General features: G+C 39.9%; 1 protein-coding gene across 4 annotated transcripts in view; it reads left to right on the plus strand.

Moving 5' to 3' along the window:
• Positions 1–3,587, plus strand: part of SEC24B (SEC24 homolog B, COPII coat complex component) — a 100,325-nt gene extending 96,738 nt beyond the window's left edge. For all 4 annotated transcript variants that reach the window (XM_054029908.1, XM_054029909.1, XM_054029910.1 and 1 more), the window contains one exon: positions 1,059–3,587. In XM_054029908.1, the coding sequence (XP_053885883.1) occupies positions 1,059–1,173 (115 nt within the window). In that variant the 3' untranslated portion in view covers positions 1,174–3,587. The remainder of the gene's footprint in view (positions 1–1,058) is intronic.
• The last annotated feature ends 16,669 nt before the right edge of the window (positions 3,588–20,256 follow it).

The raw sequence follows: 20,256 nt of genomic DNA on the forward strand, positions 1-20,256 counted from the left end.
CACAAAAATCCTTTTTTCCTAACTGTTTCTTATTGAGTCTTTGTTTTGTTTTTTAAGGCTAAATATTTTTAATGTTTTTTCCTCTCCCTATTTTTTAACCCAGATTCTAGAGCTCTTGTTTTTATAACGGGAAAGAATTTTGATTTTTTTTTTTACTGGGGAAAACTGATACCCTTATTAGTAGAGTTGTCCAGAAAATCCCTTACTATGGAAAAAATGCATGTTTTTGAAATATTTTTGTCCAGGACTTTACAAAGTCAAAACATGACACTTTCAAGAAAAAAAACAATTTTGGTCAGCAAACCAGAAAATTTGAGCACAGGCAAAAAGTGAAATTGACAAGGGCCTTCCAGCCTGGCTGCTGAAGAGGCAGAGAGCTGGACTATTCAGGGTATGTCTACACAGCAAAGAAAAACCTGCAGTTGGCCCGTACCAGCCAACTCAGGCTCCCGGGACTCGGGCTGTGGGGCTATTTCATTGCTGTGTAGACTTCCGGGCTTTGGAGCTCTGGGACCCTCCCACCTCGCAGGGTCCTGGAGCTTGGACTACAGCCTGAATCCGCTGGCACAGACCAGCTGTGGGTGTCTAGTTGCTGTGTAGACATACCCTCAGTTACTCACAAGCTCTGGCAGCCACTCAACATCCTCTCCCCCATCCCTCCTCTTTCTCTAGAGGAAGAGAGTGGAGGTGCTCAATCTCTCTTGCCCAGGGTGGTGGGAAGGCTGAGTGCTCTGATTCTCTGGCTCTAACCCTCCTGAGGAGGAAGGGAGGTGGAGAGTCAGGGTGCTCAGCCTTGGCAGCCTTCCAGCAGGGCAGCCAGGAACTGTCCCTTTGGCAAAACTGAAATTTCCTTACAGGACATTTTGGTTTTTGTGAAAAGGGCATTTTTCATCAGAAAATCGTTCAATGGAAAATTCCCTTTTAACTCTACTTAATAGCGTTTTTTGCTGAATCCTAGATCTCCAAGAGCAATATACAGTGTATGGACTTCCTGCTTATACTTGTCTTCACAATAGTTTTGTTTAGTGCTTTGACTAATACATTTTCTTATGTTTCAGAGATGAGAGTCCTGCCAAAACAGATTTTTTCCAGCACTTAGTTGAAGACCGGACAGAGGCAGCATTCTCTTATTACGAATTCTTACTTCATATTCAACAGCAGATTTGTAAGTGAAAGTGGAAGAAAGAAGAAGAAAATTCCCAACTTTGGATACAAATGTTAGCTGTGAGAGAAGCACATAGCAACAGGCATTTGCTCTTCACAGTAAACAGTGTAAAGCACCATATCAGAAGCTTTGCAGCTAAAGGAAAAATATACATGTCCGGAGGAATTTTACGGATTTGCTTCAGCCTGAAAAATGATAGGAGTAATGATGCTCTTTCACTAGTACATTTTTAACTGGTTTATACACGTTTCCGGTAGTGCAGCAGTATGGTGCTCTGTTTATTGCAAGCTGTTGAATTTATGTAGCTATGTGGGATGATATTTCTTAATGATATGTAAAATTAGATAAAACCTTTTTTCTTACATTTATTATGATAACCTTTCTGGAGTCAGACTCTTGCAGAGGTGCCAAGGGCAGTACTATATGGTGTTTGTTTATATTACTTTTTAAAAGGAATGATTCATATTCACTAAAAGACTTCAACATTTTCCGTGTGAGGACTATAGAGTTTCAATACAGTACATGAATTGTAGAAATAAAATATATAATGTACATAAGTGTTACATTTGTAAAGAAAATGTAAAAATGTAACTACACAATGAATTGCCCAGTGTGCAACAGTGTTGCATATTCAATAATAAATCATTTTGCCCAGTTAAAATGAGGTTGACTGATAGATAATACATATTAAGAAATCTGAATCACATAGGAAAAACCCAACTTTGTAATCCTGTTAATTCTTTTACATGGATTTATTTATGATCAGCTTACTAATTAAAAATATTTTGCTTGATCATGTGTTTTTATATTTATGCAACTGATAATCATTTAGAAACTGAACTCTAATGCTGAATCTAAAATTCACTTTTGAAGAGAATGTTTACCACTTTATTTCACAGATTTCTAGAAGGGGAGGAGAGAATATTTCATAGTTTGAAATGAGCAAATGTATCAATAAGGGTTAGTTTGGGGTCCTTTCACATATTTGGCTTGTGAAAAAGTATAACATCCTAATATTTTGTAATCTGCAGCAATCCTGGCCCAGGTTTCTGCAACTCAGTTTTGTGGTACTCAAAATAAGCATGATTAATCATTGAATGGGATCCTGTGACAGGGTTTCTGCATGATGAAAAATAAGGGACATAAAAATGTTTTATTAAAAGAGAGGAAGGGAAAGTAATATTTTATTTGAAAAGTTGGTAAATGTCAAAAAAGCTTATTTCAAAATGTTATCACCTTGCTATTGACTTCTTTATAACCTCATTTCTGCTAATAAATGTAATTAAATGGCTGGGTTTGTAAACACAGATTAAGCTCCGAAGTTAAAATCTGGTATTGGTGGTCAGGTGAAGGGGGAGGAACTGTGTTTGGCCATCCGCTGCAATTGCTGATTTAGACTTGGTCAGTCATATGACCCAGTCTGAACTTTTATCACTTGTTTGCTTTAATTAAATTTGTGTGTGTTCAGGTAATTGAACGAAGGAGTGCTAAATAATTAAATGGTGGTAATGTTAGCACATTTTCTTTTAAAACAGTCCAGAAAAACATTTTTTAAAAGCATTCAAGAAGTTGAATATTAACGACCCAACCCCCCGGAAAGATGGACTCAAATTGAATCTGTACCTACTGTACAGTATTCAATAGAAACATGTAATAGCTAGATATTGCAACTGTTTATGATTAATTAAATCCTGAAAGCGTGTAATCCTGAGAATTTGCACCACATCAGTTTTGGAGATACCTTATTTAAATTTGTGTATCTTTTCCCTAATTAAAGATACTCAAGTACACCAAGGATAGCACATAAATAAATCTTTGTTATTCATCTTTATGGTCAGTTACTAAGGGGCTTGTACACACTACCACTTACGTTGGTATAACTTTTGTCACTCGAGAGAGTGAACAAGCCCCCCCCCCCATGATTGACGTACGGTACAGCAAGCTAAGTGCTGGTTAGGACAGCACCGTGTAACTCTCTCACCAACATAGCTAAACCTCTCGAGGAGGTGGTTTTATTATCCCAACGGGAGAGCTCTCTCCCATCAGTATAGAGCGGCTTCACCAGCTGCATAGGTGCAGCTGCGTTGCTGTAGCACTTCTAGTGTAAATGTCTGCAGAAATACAGTGTAGTGTCCCTAAATCAAGACAACACAATGCAAGTAACTACATATATTTTGTTCTGTTTACACTACACATTTTGAGTTAAGGGTAAGAGCTACTGAAGAATAAGACAGGTGAAAAGATGTCAGAAGGGGATATTGGCATAATCTTAATAGTTCTTCAGAATATACAAACTTGTAAACTTGACATTGAATATCCAGGAACATTCAAAACAATGATTATGGTGACCCAGTCTGTAAAACTGCTACTTAAAGCTTTATTCTTCTATGTATTTTGTATATAAAAGTTGTTATGAAAAATACATGAGAACTATTTGATTTATTTAGTAAAATCAACTTATAGTATAGAAAAGCTGGTAGTTTTTGGCTCTTTTTATATGATGATAGGTTAATATCAGATGTCTCTTTTCCAACCACCATAAAGGAATTGGGTGCAAGCCATAAGATATGTGCTCCCACCAAGAAATGTGTGCAACCACCCTGAAGAAGCATGAAGACCCTCTCATCAGTAGCATTCTAAGGTGGGGGATGTGCTTTTATGATGAGTAACTTAAAAAATTAACAAAGGTTTTTGGCCACATTAAATCTGCATATGAAGCAAGGATCTTTGTGTGTAAAAAAACAAACAAACAAAAAAAAAACAACGGTGTGCCATAGAAACAAAAATAGAAGACATCCAGCCTCCTAGCCATTGAAAGTAGCTGACTCCAGAAACTCTTAGATTGCTGAAAGATAATATAAACTGGATGGTTCAAGGCACTAGTGTTAAGATGACTTCCTAATCTGTTGTTTGAATTCAGCCAAGGTGCATATTAATGGTAGCTGTCAGGTGGCTGTTCTGGTAGTTTGGTCCAATGGTCCATCTAGCCCAGTATCCTGTCTTCTGACCATGTTTTATGCCACTTGCTTCAGAGGGAGTGAACAGAAGCGGGCAATTTGAGTGATCCATCCCCTGTCGTCCAATCCCAACTTCTAGTAGTCAGAGGTTTAGGGACACCCAGAGCATGGGGTTGCGTTTCTGACCATCTTGGCTAATAGACTTTGATGGGCTTATCTTCCATAAACTTACCTATTTTTTTTTTAAATCCAGTTATACTTTTTGATTCACAACACCTTCTGGCAAAGAGTTCCGCCGGTTGACTGTGCATTGTGTGAAGAATACTTCCTTATGTTTTAAACTTGCTGCCTATTAATTTAATTGGGTGACCCCTGCTTCATGTGCTATGTGAAGGAAAAATAACACTTACTTTCTCCACACCATTCATGATTTATAGACCTTTATCATATCCCCCATCAGTCATCTCTTTTCCGAGCTGAACATTCCTTCTTTTTAATCTCCCCTCGGATGGAAGCTGTTCCATATCCCTAATCATTTTGGTTGCCCTTCTCTGTGCTTTTTCCAATTCTAATATATCTTTTTTGAGATGGACAAGGTGGGTGAGGTAATATCTTCTATTGAACCAACTTCTGTTGGGGAGAGAGAAAAGCTTTCGAGCTACACAGAGCTCTTCAAGTCTGGGAAAGGTACTCCCAGCATCACAGCAAAATGGAAGGTGGAACAGATTGTGTAGCATAAGTAGCACATATTATTAAGGGGCTATTCAAGATAGAGTAGCCTGTTAACATTTGTGTAATCAAAGGACAAAAAGAGGGGGGGTTAGGAGTTTACAGATGGTTGTAATAAGCTATAAATCCAGTGTCTCTGTTCGATCCACAATTTTTAGTGGCTAGCAGAGTAATGATTTTAAGATCCCAGGCTCGTCTTTAGAAAGTGTTGTGCAGGTTTCCTTTGAGAATGAGGATGGATAAGTCTGCTATAGATAGGGTGTCCAGAGCTACACACAGAATTCAAGATGTGGGCATACAATAGATTTATATAGTGGCATGATATTTTCTGTTTTACTATTTAACCCTTTCGTAATGGTTCCTAACATTGTTAGCTTTTTTGTTAGTGGCTGCTGCTGCACATTGAGTGGATGTTTTCAGAGAATTATCCACAGTGACTCCAAGATCTTTCATTTATTCCTATCCTTTGTTTCCTATCTTTTAACCAGTTGCTCTTCAATGAAAGGGCCTTCTGTCTTATCACAACTCCTAACTTTGCTTAAGAGCCTTTGGTGAGGGACCTTGTTGAAGGCTTTCTAAGGTCCAAGTACACTACATCCACTCAATCACCTTCACCCACATGCTTGTTGACTCCCTCAAAGAATTCTGATTGATTGATTGAGGCATGATTTCCCTTTAAGAAAGCTGTGTTGACTCTTCCCCAACATATAATGTTCTCCATGTGCCTGTTGATTCTGTTCTTTACTATAGTTTCAACCAATTTGCCCTGTACTGAAATTAGTTTTATCAATCTGTAATTGCCAGGATTGCCTCTGGAGCCTTTTTTAAAAATCGGTGTTACATTAAACTATCCTCCAGTCATGTGATACAAAGAATGATTTAAGAGATAAATTAAACCACAGTTAGTAGTTCATCTTTGAGTTCCTTCAGAACTCATTGGTGAGTACCATCTGATCCTGGTGATTTACTACTTTTTAACAATTTGTTCCAAAACATTCTCTATTGACATCTCAATCTGAGGTTCCTCAGATTTGTCACCTAAAAAGAATGGCTCCGGTATGGAAATCTCCTTGGCATCCTCTGCAGTGTAGACCAATGCAAAGAATTCAGTTTGCTCCTCTGCAACAGCCTTGTCTTTCTTTAGTGATCCTTTAGAACAGGGGTCGGCAACCTTTCAGAAGTGGTGTGCCGAGTCTTCATTTAATCACTCTAATTTAAGGTTTTGCGTGCCAGTAATACATTTTAGAAGGTCTCTTTCTATAATTCTATAATATATAACCAAACTATTGTTGTATGTAAAGTAAATAACATTTTTAAAATGTTCAAGAAGCTTCATTTAAAATTAAATTAAAATGCAGAGCCCCCCGGACCGGTGGCCAGGATCCGGGCAGTGTGAGTGCCACTGAAAATCAGCTTGCGTGCCGCAGGTTGCCTACCCCTGCTATAGAACCTTGATCATCCAGTGACCCCACTGACTGTGTGGAAGGCTTTCTGCTTCCAATATACTTCTACAAAAAAAAAAAAAAAAAATGCTGTTAGTTTGTGTGTCTTGCCTAATTCTACGTTTACACTTGACTTGCCAGATCTTATGCTTCTTTCTATTTTCCTCAGTAGAATTTGACTTCCAATTTTTGAAATGTGCCTTTTTGTCTCTAACCACCTGTTTTACTCTGTTTAGTGGCCTTTTTTTTTTTTTTTTTTTTTTTTTTGGTCCTCTTACTGTTTTTTTTGGGGGGGGGGAAGAGGGCGGGAGATAATACCTATAATTTGAGCCTTTTATTATGGTGCTTTTAAAAAGTTTCCATGCAGCTTGCAGGCATTTCACTCTTGTGACTATTCCTTTCAGTTTCTGTTTAGCTTCATTTTTGTGTAGTTCCCCTTTTTGAAGTTAAATGCTGCTATGGTAGGCTTCTTTGGTATTTTCCCCGCTACCAGGATGTTAAATTTTAATTATATTATGAGTGCTATTACTGAGTGGTTCAGCTATAATGACCTCTTGGACCAGATCCTGGGCACCATTTAGGACTAAATCAAGAATTGCCTCTCCTCTTGTGGATTCCAGGACTAACTGCTCCTGGAAGCAGACATTAATGGTGTCTAGAAGTTTTATCTCTGCATCCCACCCTGAAGTGACTGTTTCCAGTCAATATGGGGATAGTTGAACGTCCCCATTATTATTAGGCTTTCTTTTTTGTAACCTCTTTAGTCTCCCTGAGCATTTCACAGTCATCGTCATCATCCTGGTCACATGATTGATAGTATATTTGTACTGTTACACTCATTCAATCATGGAATTTCTAGCCTTAGGGATTCTGTGGTACAGTTTGATTCATTTAGGATTGTTACTGTATTTGGTTATGTGCTTTTTCACATATTATGCCACTCCCCCACCAGTGCAACCTACTCTGTCATTCCTATATATTATGTACCTTGGTATTACCGTGTTCCATTGTTCCAAGTTTGATGCATATTATATGAATATCCTAATTTAATACCAGGCAGTCAAGTTCACCCATATTAGTATTTAGACATCTTGTGTTTGTATACAAGAACTTATAAAATTTGTCAATATTTCATTGTCTGCCTTCATGTGATGTAATTTGAATGGAACTCTGCTTCATTTGACTGTTTTTGTTCTATTCTGTACTTTATCAACTTCTGTCCTCTCCCCTTTACTAAGATATAGAGTTTCCCCTTTAATAAATCTTCCCCTAAGGGCTGTCTCTCCGAACTATGTGCTCCTCTGCACCTGTTGACTTTCCCCTAATCCTTAGTTTAAAAACTCCTCTACAGCCTTTTTAATTTTACATGCCAGCAATCGTGTTCTGTTTTGGTCTAGGTGGAGCCCATTCTTCCTGTATAAGCTCCTCCTTTCCCAAAATGTTCCCAGTTCCTAATAAACCTAAATCCCTCTTCCTAATACCATCATCTCATTGATGCATTGAGACCATGCAATTCTGCCTGTGTAACTGGCCCTGCACTTGGAACTGGAAGCATTTCAGAGCATGCTGCCAGTGGAGGTCCTGGACTTCAATCTCTTGCCTAGCAGCCTACCTATCCCTGTGTCATTGCTACCTACATGTACCACAACCCACGGCTCCTCCTCAGTGCTGCACATAAGTCTATCTAGATGTCTCAAGAGATCTGCAACTTTGCACCCGGCAGGCAATTCATCATGCAGTTCTGCTGGTCCTCACAAACCCAAATATCTATTTCTAATAATCGAATCCCCCATTCCTATTAGTTGTCTCTTCCTAATAACTGGGTACCTAATACCCAGGGGGGTATCCTCAGTGCAAGAGGATACCATGACATCATCTGGAAGGAGAATCCCAACTAGGGGATTATTCTCCACTCCAGCTTGATGTTCTCCTTCCCCCCAGACTTTCATCCTCCTCAACAGCATAGAGGCTGTCAGACTGGGAGTGGGACTACTTTACTGTGCCCCAGAAAGTTTCATCTGTGTACTTCCCTGTCTTCCTTAGGTCCAGTTCACCAACTCTAATCTCAAGAGCCCCTACTCTTTGCAAGCCATGACTTGCTTGCACCGAATGCACACATATCACTTGCCCACGAGTGCAATAAACTGGGTAGCCAAGTCTGCTGCTGGACTTCTGCCTGTATTATTTTTATTATGGCAGGGGTATCACAATAGAGATACCATTACTAATAGCCCTCGCAGAGGAGCCCGAGAGTTAAATGGGCCTGGGTACTGAACCCCACACACAATTTTGTATATCATCCCTCCAGATCAGTTGTCATTTACGTTAGCAGGACAGTTTTTGATGCTGGGTGTTGTGAGTTCCTAGTGTGCATTAGTCTGGTATCATCTACAAATAGTAAACTAAATAAAAGTACAAAACTCTGGAAAGTAATGAAAATTGTTTGTTTTTCCCAAGGTGGTCAGCTGTCAGAGTTCACTTTTCCTCTTGACAGACACCAATGGCATCATACTTTCTGGGCAGGCTGTGTTGAATATGTGCAAGCAACCTTCTGTCTAGGTGCATATAAAGAAAAGCATAATATTTTGCTTTGTGGCAGGAAGCAGTTGTGACTATTTACACCAGATAAATGATTTAGAAAAAACATTTGGCTGCAGCACCATGCTTGGGTTACAGATCAGGTTACCCTACGTGATGTGGCTGAAACCCAGTTAAAATAGGACCTCTGTCTGAATGGAGACATTCTTTGGGGTACTAAGGTATTGCAAAGAGATTAATTAAAATTGTGAGGCTGCTGTATTCAGAAGACTGGCAAGAATATAGTTCAGACAAATTATTTAGGGTTGGAGTTTAAATTGTAGGATGAAAGTGACCTGTCTTTCAGCTGCAAAGCAGTACAGAGATACAAATACTTCTGTGGAGTGTTCTGAGTATTTTTTCTTTTGAGAGAATTTTAAATATTTTATTACAAATATTTTTTATTCAGAAATGCTTCTTATGACGGAGAAAAACATCCACCTTTCCAGATAAAGGGAGTCATAGACATGAATAGAAGGACAACCAGACTTATGGAACAATGTGGATCGAAGCTGGTGTTTGGGACTCTGAAGGAGATAGAGAAACAAAAAAGTGATATAATGAGGGTGACTCCTTACTACCAGTTTGAAATACATTGTGTTGCTGTGCTGGATGGAACTAGTGTCTTTCAGCTGAGGAATGAATAACAGCGATGTCTTCATTTAGTAAGGGGGTGTCTTCATGGCCACTGGCAAAGCACTAATAAAAGGGGGCAGAGTTAGCAGAAATATTTTTGTAGTAGAAACCTACATTTACATTTACGTCTATCAAGGTTATGGCAAACAACCATAGAAATACAAAATATAAGATCTACTAATCTACAGTAACTCCATCCAGTATAAATAAATGCTCTTTTTTGGCAACCAAACACTAACATATTTGGAGGTGGAGTAAAAATGTTCCTTTGCAGCAAAGGGAGATGGGAAAGAATTCAGATTTAATTGCCAATAACTTTTTTTTTTCTGAAGCAGAGGCCTATTGCTGCAGCAGCTCCATTGTAGCACAGGAAGGAAAGTTCATTTTTATAAATCAAACTTTTGCCTCATAGCAAAGGAACCATGTACCACTAAGGGAATATGTGAGCATAGCCTGCAAGAGTGAATCATTGTTAACAGTAGTAGTACATTCATTATATGGTATGTCTGTTTCAACAAAATTATAAAGCAAGTGTCTATTGTTGTTCCATTTTCTCCATTCCTTTGTCTATTATGTGCTCAGTTAACTGAAATTTTCTTATTCTAGAATAAAAATGACTGTTTGAATACCTCTTTTTGAGGGCAGTGGCAAAAACAAAGGCTTCTGATTTTTTATAAAAATCTGCTCTTCCTTTCTTTTCAACTGTCTCAAGTTCCGGTTTCTCCCTAAAGTGTTTCTCTAAGTTGCACTTTATTAATGATGCATCAGGTTTGGGTGCATCCAGGCTTATCTCACCACTCACACCTGCTTTTCCCTAGTTCTATAATGCCCTTTAGTATTGCTTTTAGAATAGCTGCATTGTACTTGTAGTTTAGGCACTCACCTTCTGATAATACAGTGGCTCCACAAAGCATTGAGACATATTAGAATATATTTTAATGTTGCTGTAAATATTAAAACAATATTTTTGTTCTGTGCTTACTGTTTGCTGGCCACAGTATATAGAAATGGAGGCTACACATACTGTTGTTTGTGATATATTTTCTGTGTATTCCTTTCATTTACACATTGTTTTAAGTGTATTTTGAAGCTGAAGTCTGAAAGATTTTTAAAATACAGATTTGCATTCAATATTGCCTCCTTCCTCCAAAATGTAACTAATCCATGCACAAACAGCTTAGAAAATCGAGAAAGAAATCTACTCCTTCAGGAGGATAGCACAACCATAATGTAATTATATGGTTGAAGTAAAGGAAACTAAAGTTAAGATGGAAAAGAGTGGGATGGGATAGGCAAAACAAAGGTAAAGTATACCTGGGAAAGAGAAGGAAGGATGTGTTTTCTATATTTTTGACTCAGTATTTTAGAAGAAAATCATTGCTTTTATTAGACATGTCCAAGAAAAGTCTCTTTATAAGGAGTGCATTTTAGAGGGCCATGTCTACTCACATACAGTAACTAGTGATATATTTCCAATGTCTATAGTATCTTCTAAGCAATGAATAAACCTGAACATTTTAAATCTTCCTTTGAGCTGTGTGGGAGGGGCTCAATATCCAAGGTAATATTGCCATGTTTACCTTTAAAAATGTGGTGTTTAAGCAAATATAGTTTCCCAATATGCTTTCACCTGTGCACAATCCCAAAGCATGCATATGTTCCTGTAGATTTCAAACACTGCCAGGAATAATTTGTGTTCTTCAGACCCAACTAATTAAGACTTTTGTGGGCTCCAGTCAAATTTTGTTCAGAATTTTAAAATATTAATTGAAGGTTGGCATCCTTTACAGTTTTCTAGTTGGAGGAACAGATAATACTGCAAACTCTTATCTTTATAGCACAGTATGTGGTATCTTATTCTTGCTCATAACAATATTATATTATGAAGAGTTGTGTCAAGGTCTGATTATCAGACTTCCGAGGTAAGATACTGAATGTGTTTTTGAAGGGTTATTTTTAAATCCAATTTGAGATTGGATTCTTTGAGATGTTAGAAATGAGCTCACTAATCCTAGCAAACAGCTTTAATTGCATCTGGTCCTCTCTTCTGCATCCAGATTGTTTTTATTTTGCAGCTGCTGAAAAAAAACTTTACAGGCATAAATCAAATGTTTAGTATCCTTTAGCTCTTCCAATAGTTCTAGAACATTTTTTCACTATTTTTCTTTTTGTAAGTTCAGATTTTCAGATGTAAACTTACGTGGATCATTTTTGTGAAACTTATTCCAAATTTTAAGAGTATGATATAGTACTGGATTTTGTGGAGCTGATGATTATCTCAAACTGGTGTAAATACATCAGTTTAAGTAGAGTTGCTTCTTATTTACAGAAGCATAAGTGAGATCGGAATTAGATCCTTCATTTTCAAGTCAATGTTAGAGTATATTTTGTCTGAGTACCATTCACCTTTATTCAATTAGGCAGCAATTCTGCAAACACTTAAGTATGTGCTTAATTTCACTAGCCTGAGTAATTCTGGTTGAAGTCAATGGGATTATTCATGCTAATAAAGTTAAGCATGTGCGTGTTGCAGTACAGGGGCTTTAATAGGTATTCCATCTACATCTAGGACACAAGATCCTCACCTATTTGCCGGATTCTTCAGCTCTGTGGTAGATTAAATTATATCCCCTTTCAATATGTCAGTTGTCAATTTGAATACCCTATTTTGTAAACAAAGGGGGAAATTTAAGTTTCATATAAAACAAGGTATAATTTGGGATACAGTAGACTTTTTAATTGTTTGATTTATGCAACATCTGGAGCAGGAAGTGAAGGGGTGGAGTATTGCTAATTTCAATATTATTTACATATATCCCTGAGACTGAGATTAAGTAGATCCTAGTGGGAGAGTATCTCCCTTTATATCTTGTATGACTATACCAAAAATGTGCTTGATCATAATTTTCAGAATTCAATTTGATCCATAAATATAATTTTTAATTAAATTTGGTTTCCAGGTGTTAAATAATATAGGCGGTAGTTTGAAGTAGGAAGGAACCATTTATCATATATCCTAAGCACATATCAAGAATTACTTGAATGGAAAATGTATTGCTTTGTTTAATATACGAAGCAACCAGTTTTGCTGGTTTAAAAATGTAGTTTCAAGCTTTCACATGGTACTTCCCTATCTACCACTAATTCCTCAAAGGAGGAACTCAGATTATTTACATATATTATTTACCTGTTTTTCATAACTAAAGCAAAATGTAACCAATGTATATCTCAATTTCAGCATCACACCAGTGGAATCCTGAATAGACAGAGGTTATATCACAACCTGTTTTAGCTCAAATAGGTTAAATCTCAATTTATACATATGGCTTTTGCAATAAAAGCATATAGAGATCAAACTGCTCAGAACAAAAATGTCCAGCCATAATTTTAGGTTATTAAATCTCTACTTGCACCCATCTTTGGCAGTCCCTATAATTTTGAAGAATAGATAGATGCCTACTATCAATTTTTGCCTTTCTAATTGTACTTGTACTGTTTCGTTGGTGGAGAAGAATCTGGATAATGTGGTCAGGAATATTAGGATTAACTGAAAATTTAAATAAACCTTTTGGACTGTTTGAGCATATTTTTGATACTCTTTACAATGTATTGACGATTTCCCCTATACTATATATATAAAAAAAAACCCTCAGATTCACTGGGGCTAGTGAGTTCTCACATATGATTAGTGATGTGTAAACTCCACAAACAGCATGAACATCCAGGTAACGAAGCTGTAGGTGCTTCTCAAACTCAAATCTCCTTGAAAGGCTTTGGTTCCCTTTTTCACCTCCAGGTCCTTCTTTGCCCCTTTCTCCCCTTTGATAATTAATAGCAATGGCCAACACTTCTGGATTCCTCTCTGTTAGTTATGTCACCGAAGATTTGAGTAATCTGGGACCTTTAAGGATATGGATGTAGTAGTGGGAAGAACGTCTCCCGACAGCTCAGAAACTGAGCAATGTTTATTTTACCCTTTTAAAATATCTGTTCCACATTTTATTTTGAGTTCACGTTCCTTAGTTTGCAGATTCGTGTACTGCCCTAGTTTATCATGTTAGGTGACCACTGTCAGACAGACAACACTGCATACAAAACTTGAATTGCATATTTAAGCTAATCATTCTCCCATTCAAATAAATGTGGTAATAGAATTCAAGAGAGCAGGACGTGTACGCAGTTACAGCAGGGGATTGAATGTCTCAATTCTATTTCTTCTGGCATTGAATTGCTATGTGAGAATTGAGAAGACATCTAATAGCTCTAGTTTAACTATTTACAACAGTAGAATGTCTCCTTACCTAAGAGATAGAATCACCAAAACATCAGAAGAGCTTCTATAGTACCACACTGGTGAACAAGAACCCAAACACAGTCCCCTTTAGGCATTCCAGTCCTTGGCTCCTATCTAGGCAAAAAGATCTAATATGGTGAGAGATTTATTGAAAACCCAAATCACCATATGTGAGGTTCTACTAATCCCAAAGGATCAGACACTTTCTCCCATGTCACTGTGTGTCTCAGATCTTATCCAATACCACGCTGTCAGCCGATCCTTAGTAAATTAACTAAAGGTTTATTAATAAAAGAAGAGAGTTATTGAATGGTTAAAAGATTATATACATTACAAATGCGTGCTAGGTCCCTCTATCAGATTTGTAGCTGTGATGGTTGAGTCTGGTGACTTACAAAAGTTTCTCTGAATTATCCCAAAAGGTTAGAATCCAAATGTAGTTTAGATGTAAAATCTGTTGGAGTCTTTCCATGCTTTTCCAAATAACTACTTGGAAGATCTCAGTACCACAGCTTAAACTTTCCCTGTTTAAAGTTTACAGACTAGAGATGCAGGATCAGGCCTGAAGTTTCACTTTTATAGCTGAAGCAGGCTTTCAAGTGTTTTGAGCACAGCATGTGACTGAGGATTCTTCTTTGAGCACACAGTAACCCACCTCTTTGAAGTTAACTTTCAATTTCCTAGCTATACACAGGAAATCTAGTTACACTTATTTGCATAATGACAGGTTTCAGAGTAACAGCCGTGTTAGTCTGTATCCGCAAAAAGAAGAACAGGAGTACTTGTGGCACCTTAGAGACTAACAAATAACAGACTATTTGTTAGTCTCTAAGGTGCCACAAGTACTCCTGTTCTTCTTTTTATTTGCATAAGGCAATTAGGTATTATAACAGATAAGCTGAAGACAATGTAGATAAGTGTTTCCTACAGTATCTCACCTCTTTGATCTTAAGGGTAACTGAACACAATTAAGACATGAAATGGATTTAGCATCTAAAAGCTAATTTGGTTACACTGGTAAACTTCTAACAGGATATAGGTAAACACAGACAAATACACTTAGCACTATTCTTTGATTCTTACCAATACAAAGTGAATGAATTGGGGATTGCTAGCTTACTTAATATTTCCTTGATACCCATACATAAGTGGATTGTCTTGATTACAATTGCAGTGCCTCTTGTTAAGTTGTTCTGGTCATACACAAGTTAGCTGGTTTACCACTAGTACGTTTGCCATATGACTTCAACGGGCCTATTTTCAATGCATAAAGTTAAGCATATTCATAAAGCTAATTCTTCGGAAAGTTTAAGTGCCCTTAAATAGAGATTCAGAATGAAAGTCTGAACTGTCATAACTGTAGCATCTCCAACACACAGTTATGATAGATTGGTTCTCTGTGAGGAACACCTATGATTGTGTGAGGCACTGAGAAAAATAACAGCACAGAAGATGGATTCTTCAGGTTCTATTCTCAGACCACACCCAGATCATCCAATAGTATTGCAGGACCATATAAATTGCCAACCTGGATTTAAATCCTAGGTCCATCTAGTCCAGTAACCTGTCTCTGACAGTGGCCTGTACCAGATACTTCAGAGAAACATATAAGAATGCTGCTGCAAGCAGATGTGGGATAATCTGCCCCATATTAGTTCTCATCCTGGTTTCTAATAGTCAGTCTTAAATCCTAAAGCATGAGCTTTCATAGCCCTACCACAATATTTGTTGTTAATTATAACAACTCTGGATATACTTGTTATCTAAATAAATGCCCAATCCCTTACTGAACCTTGCTAAATTCTTGATTTTAATGAGTTCCTGTGGTAATGAGTTCCACAGTATAATTGCATGCTGTGTGCAAAAGAATTCGGTTTTGTTGGTTTTCAATTTCATTGAATGCCCCCTTCTTCTTTTGTATGACACAGGAAGAGCAGGAGTTCCCAATCTACCATCTCTAGACTATTTATTATTTGATATACTTTTATCATCTCCCCTCTTTTCATCTCCTTTCTAAAATGATCATCCACATTTTTCAGTTTCTCTTCATATGTGTTTTTCAATACGTTTGATCATTTTCATCACCTTCTCTGAGCCTCCTCTAGTTCTGCATTGTCCTTTTTCAGATGGGGTGACCAATATTTCACATGGGATTTCAGATGAGGCCATGCCACTGATTTCTATAAAGATTTTATGATCTCTGTATTATTTGCCAGCCTATTCCTTATGAATACTTTGAAACATATGAACACATGAAAACAAATGAATATTTTGTTTGTTTTGTTGACCACAGCTGCATATGTAATAGGGGTCTTCATTGAGCTGTCTACAGTGACACCCCAATGCCTTTGAGAATACCTTTGCAGGGAGAAAATGTTTGAACATGAGTGTTTTCCTGGTGGAGCTAGAAACTATCCTAGCAAAACAAACTACTAAAAGCCTATTTTATAGAAGTTGTTCTTGTCCTTGTTGAGACAAATGGTTAAGAACCTCAAGACTTGCCTTGAGAAATAACCCAAAGTTAGATGTAGCTCTTGAACTGTTTGCTCCTAAGAGACAGAAAGGGGAAAAAAAACAGCACAAGGGTGACTTGGTATTATCAAACATGCTTTGTGCCAGTTGCAGATAGTGCTATCTGCCAAAGATAAGCCTACTTTACTGATGCCTATCAACAACAGAAATTGGCCAAGATTTTCACACTGGCTTGCTTTCTTTCTTCCTCTCACAAATATTGTGCAAAATACAACATGCAGCTATAGTCTTAGGCATGTTATTTTTCCTGTAGGTTACAACCTATTCCACAAACATTCTACTGTTCTTTCAAATTGCTGGATGCACGGCCCCCCTGTCATTCTGCAACTATTGAGGCTATAGTTATACAGTTGCTCCTTTCTGTCCACGTGGCCTGCGAACAGCTTCATTAACCAGTTCTTTAGAACAATCCTTTAGAAAATGCTGGTTTCCCAAGACCAGAAATGACACTGAACGGTGAAGTTGCTCCAGGAACAGCTCCTGTAGCAGCAGTGGCTCATTGTCATTATTCTGCTTTTTCTGCCACTGCTGAAGTTCCTGCTGCTGCCGCCGCCACATAGTCTGCTTGACTTTGAGAGTTGAAATACAGCCCAAGCAGCCTCTGGGTATTCACGGGTGCCAGCATAGCAGCGTGAAGCGTTGGGTCCATGCTGGTTTAAAACCTCTGTGCAGACAAGCCCTAGTAGTTTTGTTTGCCCATTGTGAAAATAGGGTTTAAAGAGTCTCAAGTCTGGTATCCAAAAACACTAATTGCTTTTGAAAATCTTGGCCTCTGTGGTCTCCCAAAATAACTTAACAAATGACACTGAAGCTGCTTCTGCAAATTTCAGCCACAAGGATTATTTGGACAAACTACAGCAGTAAGCGAAGTGCAGGCCCGTTTTAGGTATGAGTAAAACAGTTTGTAATGTATCTGTCAATCAGTCTAGGAGTATCCTACCTCTAAAATGCCATTGTGACACTTTGGGGGCTCACTTAGATCAACGGGTGTTCTGTCACCGCCTGCCCTGTCACCCTCGGTGCTTCAGCACTATGCAGCTTTGGCTCACCAGCACCATGCTCACGGCATAGTGGCCTTATCCTGACCTGCCTGGTTACTCCTTCAGGGCAACACCAACAGCCCTTCCAGTCCCGAGTCTCCCCACAGACCATCTGCCCTGCACTGTCCAGTCCCTCTTCATGGATACTCACAGAAGTTATTCAGTTTACTGCCTCCAAAGAGCCAGAGCACACATCACCCTGTTAGTTTAGAAGGGGACTTCACCCTTCATTTTAATACACAGCTCTGAGAAGGTTTTGTAATGAAAAAAGAATGTCTATTAACAAAGCACAGATAGGGTTACAAGTACAACAAAACAAAACATGCTTGCTAATGCCTAAAACTTAACTTTGGCAGGTTACAATCTTTATCTAAGGAGGTTTCTCACCTATAGTCATTTCCAGCTACTCTTTGTTTTCAAGTCAAGATGATCCACTCTGCATGAGCTCATAGGGTTCTGCTCCCTCTTTGTCCCCTAGGTGATAGATGCCAAAATGGCTTTCTGTTTCACCTTGTATTTTCCCAAATGTATCTGTTTCAAGAGCCAGGAAGGCTTCCTGGGGGTGCAGGCTCCATCCCCATTTGTGATGGTCAAGTGGTCTTTCTCCCTCTTACCCTGCTTGTTTATCTTGATGTCTTTGTTTACCTTCCATGTAGATGTACTTTTCATTGTCCTCTGAGATATTACCTAATTCAGTTTACATTGGAGACACAGGAAAACAAGCACAATAGCATTCTTTGTCTAGGACAGGTTGAGATTATGTATTGTTTGCAAAACACCTTTTAAGAATGTATTTCCAGCAGACATCTATAATTCTTTATAGAGTGCCTGTACATATATCACACAATATTAACAACCAGTATGTTACCAGTTTGCCTACGATACCTTACATCACACCTTTTAGCTCTTAAATGCAGATTATGACAACAGTGGGGCAATGCGTGCATCAGGCCTGATGTGAGGGATTGTATGGTGTGGCATGCCCTCTGCCAGTTGGCAGTCAGTGACTCCCTAGGTAATAATCATTGTACTATTGGGCATAATAATCACTCTACAGCAGGGAAAGGTGGGAAAGAAAGAAAGTAGCTCCCATCTCTGAGATGGAATCTTTGTGTTGCCGAGTCAGTGGCAATCTGGCATGGCATAGTGCCCGATTAAAAGATTTGGTGGGCTGTTGATTTTAACATCCTGTCAATAGCTGCAAGAGAAGGGGGTGGGATGTGCCCGCATGAGGTGGTGATGCTTTTCTGCATATGTGCTTTCAGGTGAGCATCCACCCTAAGAAAATACTTGGCCGGTGGTAAGGACTTGTTTTCACTTTTAGTTTGGATGGAGCTGAATTTTTCTCTTTTTGAACCCCACTTCTTCCTTTCTGGAGACCTTGTCATTTACTGAAAATGTATTGTGGCGGATTCACCCAACTGGAGCCCACACCTGCCATACATCAACCTTTTCCTGAACTAGATCCTCAAACAATCCCCAACAGAAATTGCCATGCTGTTAATCTAACAATGTCATTCAGCCCCTCCTCCTTGCCAGCGCTCTCCTCTCTTTCCCCCCAAGCGAGGCGGACTGCGCAGAGTGACAATAGCGGGGGGAGCCAGGGACTCTGAAAGTCACGGAGAGGTCTCCTGAGGCATGCACAGCTTGTGCCTCAACGAGGAGCCTGGAAAATGTGCAGACCCTGGCCGGTGAGTGCTGGGTGCGGGCGGGGCAGGGCTGGCCCAGCCCCTGCAGGCAGGCTGCACAGCCTCTGCCCCGAGGGCTCCTGCGCAGCATCAGCCCGTTTCCCTCCCTTCCTCTTGCTCAAGGATGCACCACCCTGCACCGCCGCTGGAGACAGGTGGGCCACAGCGCTGAAGGAGCAAGGAGAGTTCTCAACCTACGGGGGGGGCACAGTGGGGCCTGGCTCAAGCTTCCACCCTAGGGTTGTTGGGCAGTGGGCGCAGGTGGTGGGACTTAGGAGCCTGGCTGCACAGACCAGGGCTCCAGCCATGGGGTTTTGGGCACCAACACCTGGCTCCAGACGTGATGTTTCGGGTACTGACCCCCAGCTCTAGCCATGCAGCCTTGGCCTGCAGCCAGGCCCACAGGGCTTCAGGCTCCAACTCCTGGCCACGTGGCAGCAGGCTCCAATCCCTGGCTCTCGCCGTGCGATGCCAACCCCCGGCCACACATTCCAACCCCCAGGTGCTGGCCCCCCAACCCCAGCCTTGGGTGCCGAGCTGGGCTCCAGCGGCTGCTGGCCCTGGGCACCGAGCCACAGCCCCTGGCTGTGCAGCTCCCGGCCCTGGCTTCACAGTACCTGCCCGGGGCTCTGGCCACTGGCACTGACCCTCCAGCCACACAGCTGCCGACCCCTGGCTCTGGTCACAGGACTCATCACCGACCCCCATCACTCCTGGTCCCCGCTACTTCCCCCGGCCCCTGCTACCCCACCCCCCACTCCGGGGCTTAATTTGTCCTGAGGCTTACTGCAAAAAGTTATAACAACAAAAATGCAAATATCGCTTTTCACAGCATTATTTTTATTAGTGATTCTGCAACCCCCCCCCACCTACATAACTAAATGACAGGGATGTGGATGTGGCTAAGTACATTTTTATTTATTTTTCCTAAAGTTAATCAAGTAATTTAGGGAAAGCTGTCAGTGCGGCCACCAGCAAGAGTTAGTGGCCGCACTCGCAGGCCACCAACAACGAGTTGTGAGACCCCCCGTTTCCCCCTTTCGGCTGCCTGTGCGGAGGGGGAGTTTTGCACCGGGGCTCGGTCCCGGGGGCCGCCCGCAGCCGCTCCGTTTGCCCCCGCCCGGCCGCTCGGGGACTTGCTTTTTGTCGGCCAAACGAAAACCCGGGATCCGGAGGCAGCGCCCTCGCCTTTAACT

Source organism: Malaclemys terrapin, chromosome 5 (assembly GCF_027887155.1).
Source record: "Malaclemys terrapin pileata isolate rMalTer1 chromosome 5, rMalTer1.hap1, whole genome shotgun sequence".
Taxonomy (NCBI): Eukaryota; Metazoa; Chordata; order Testudines; family Emydidae; genus Malaclemys; species Malaclemys terrapin.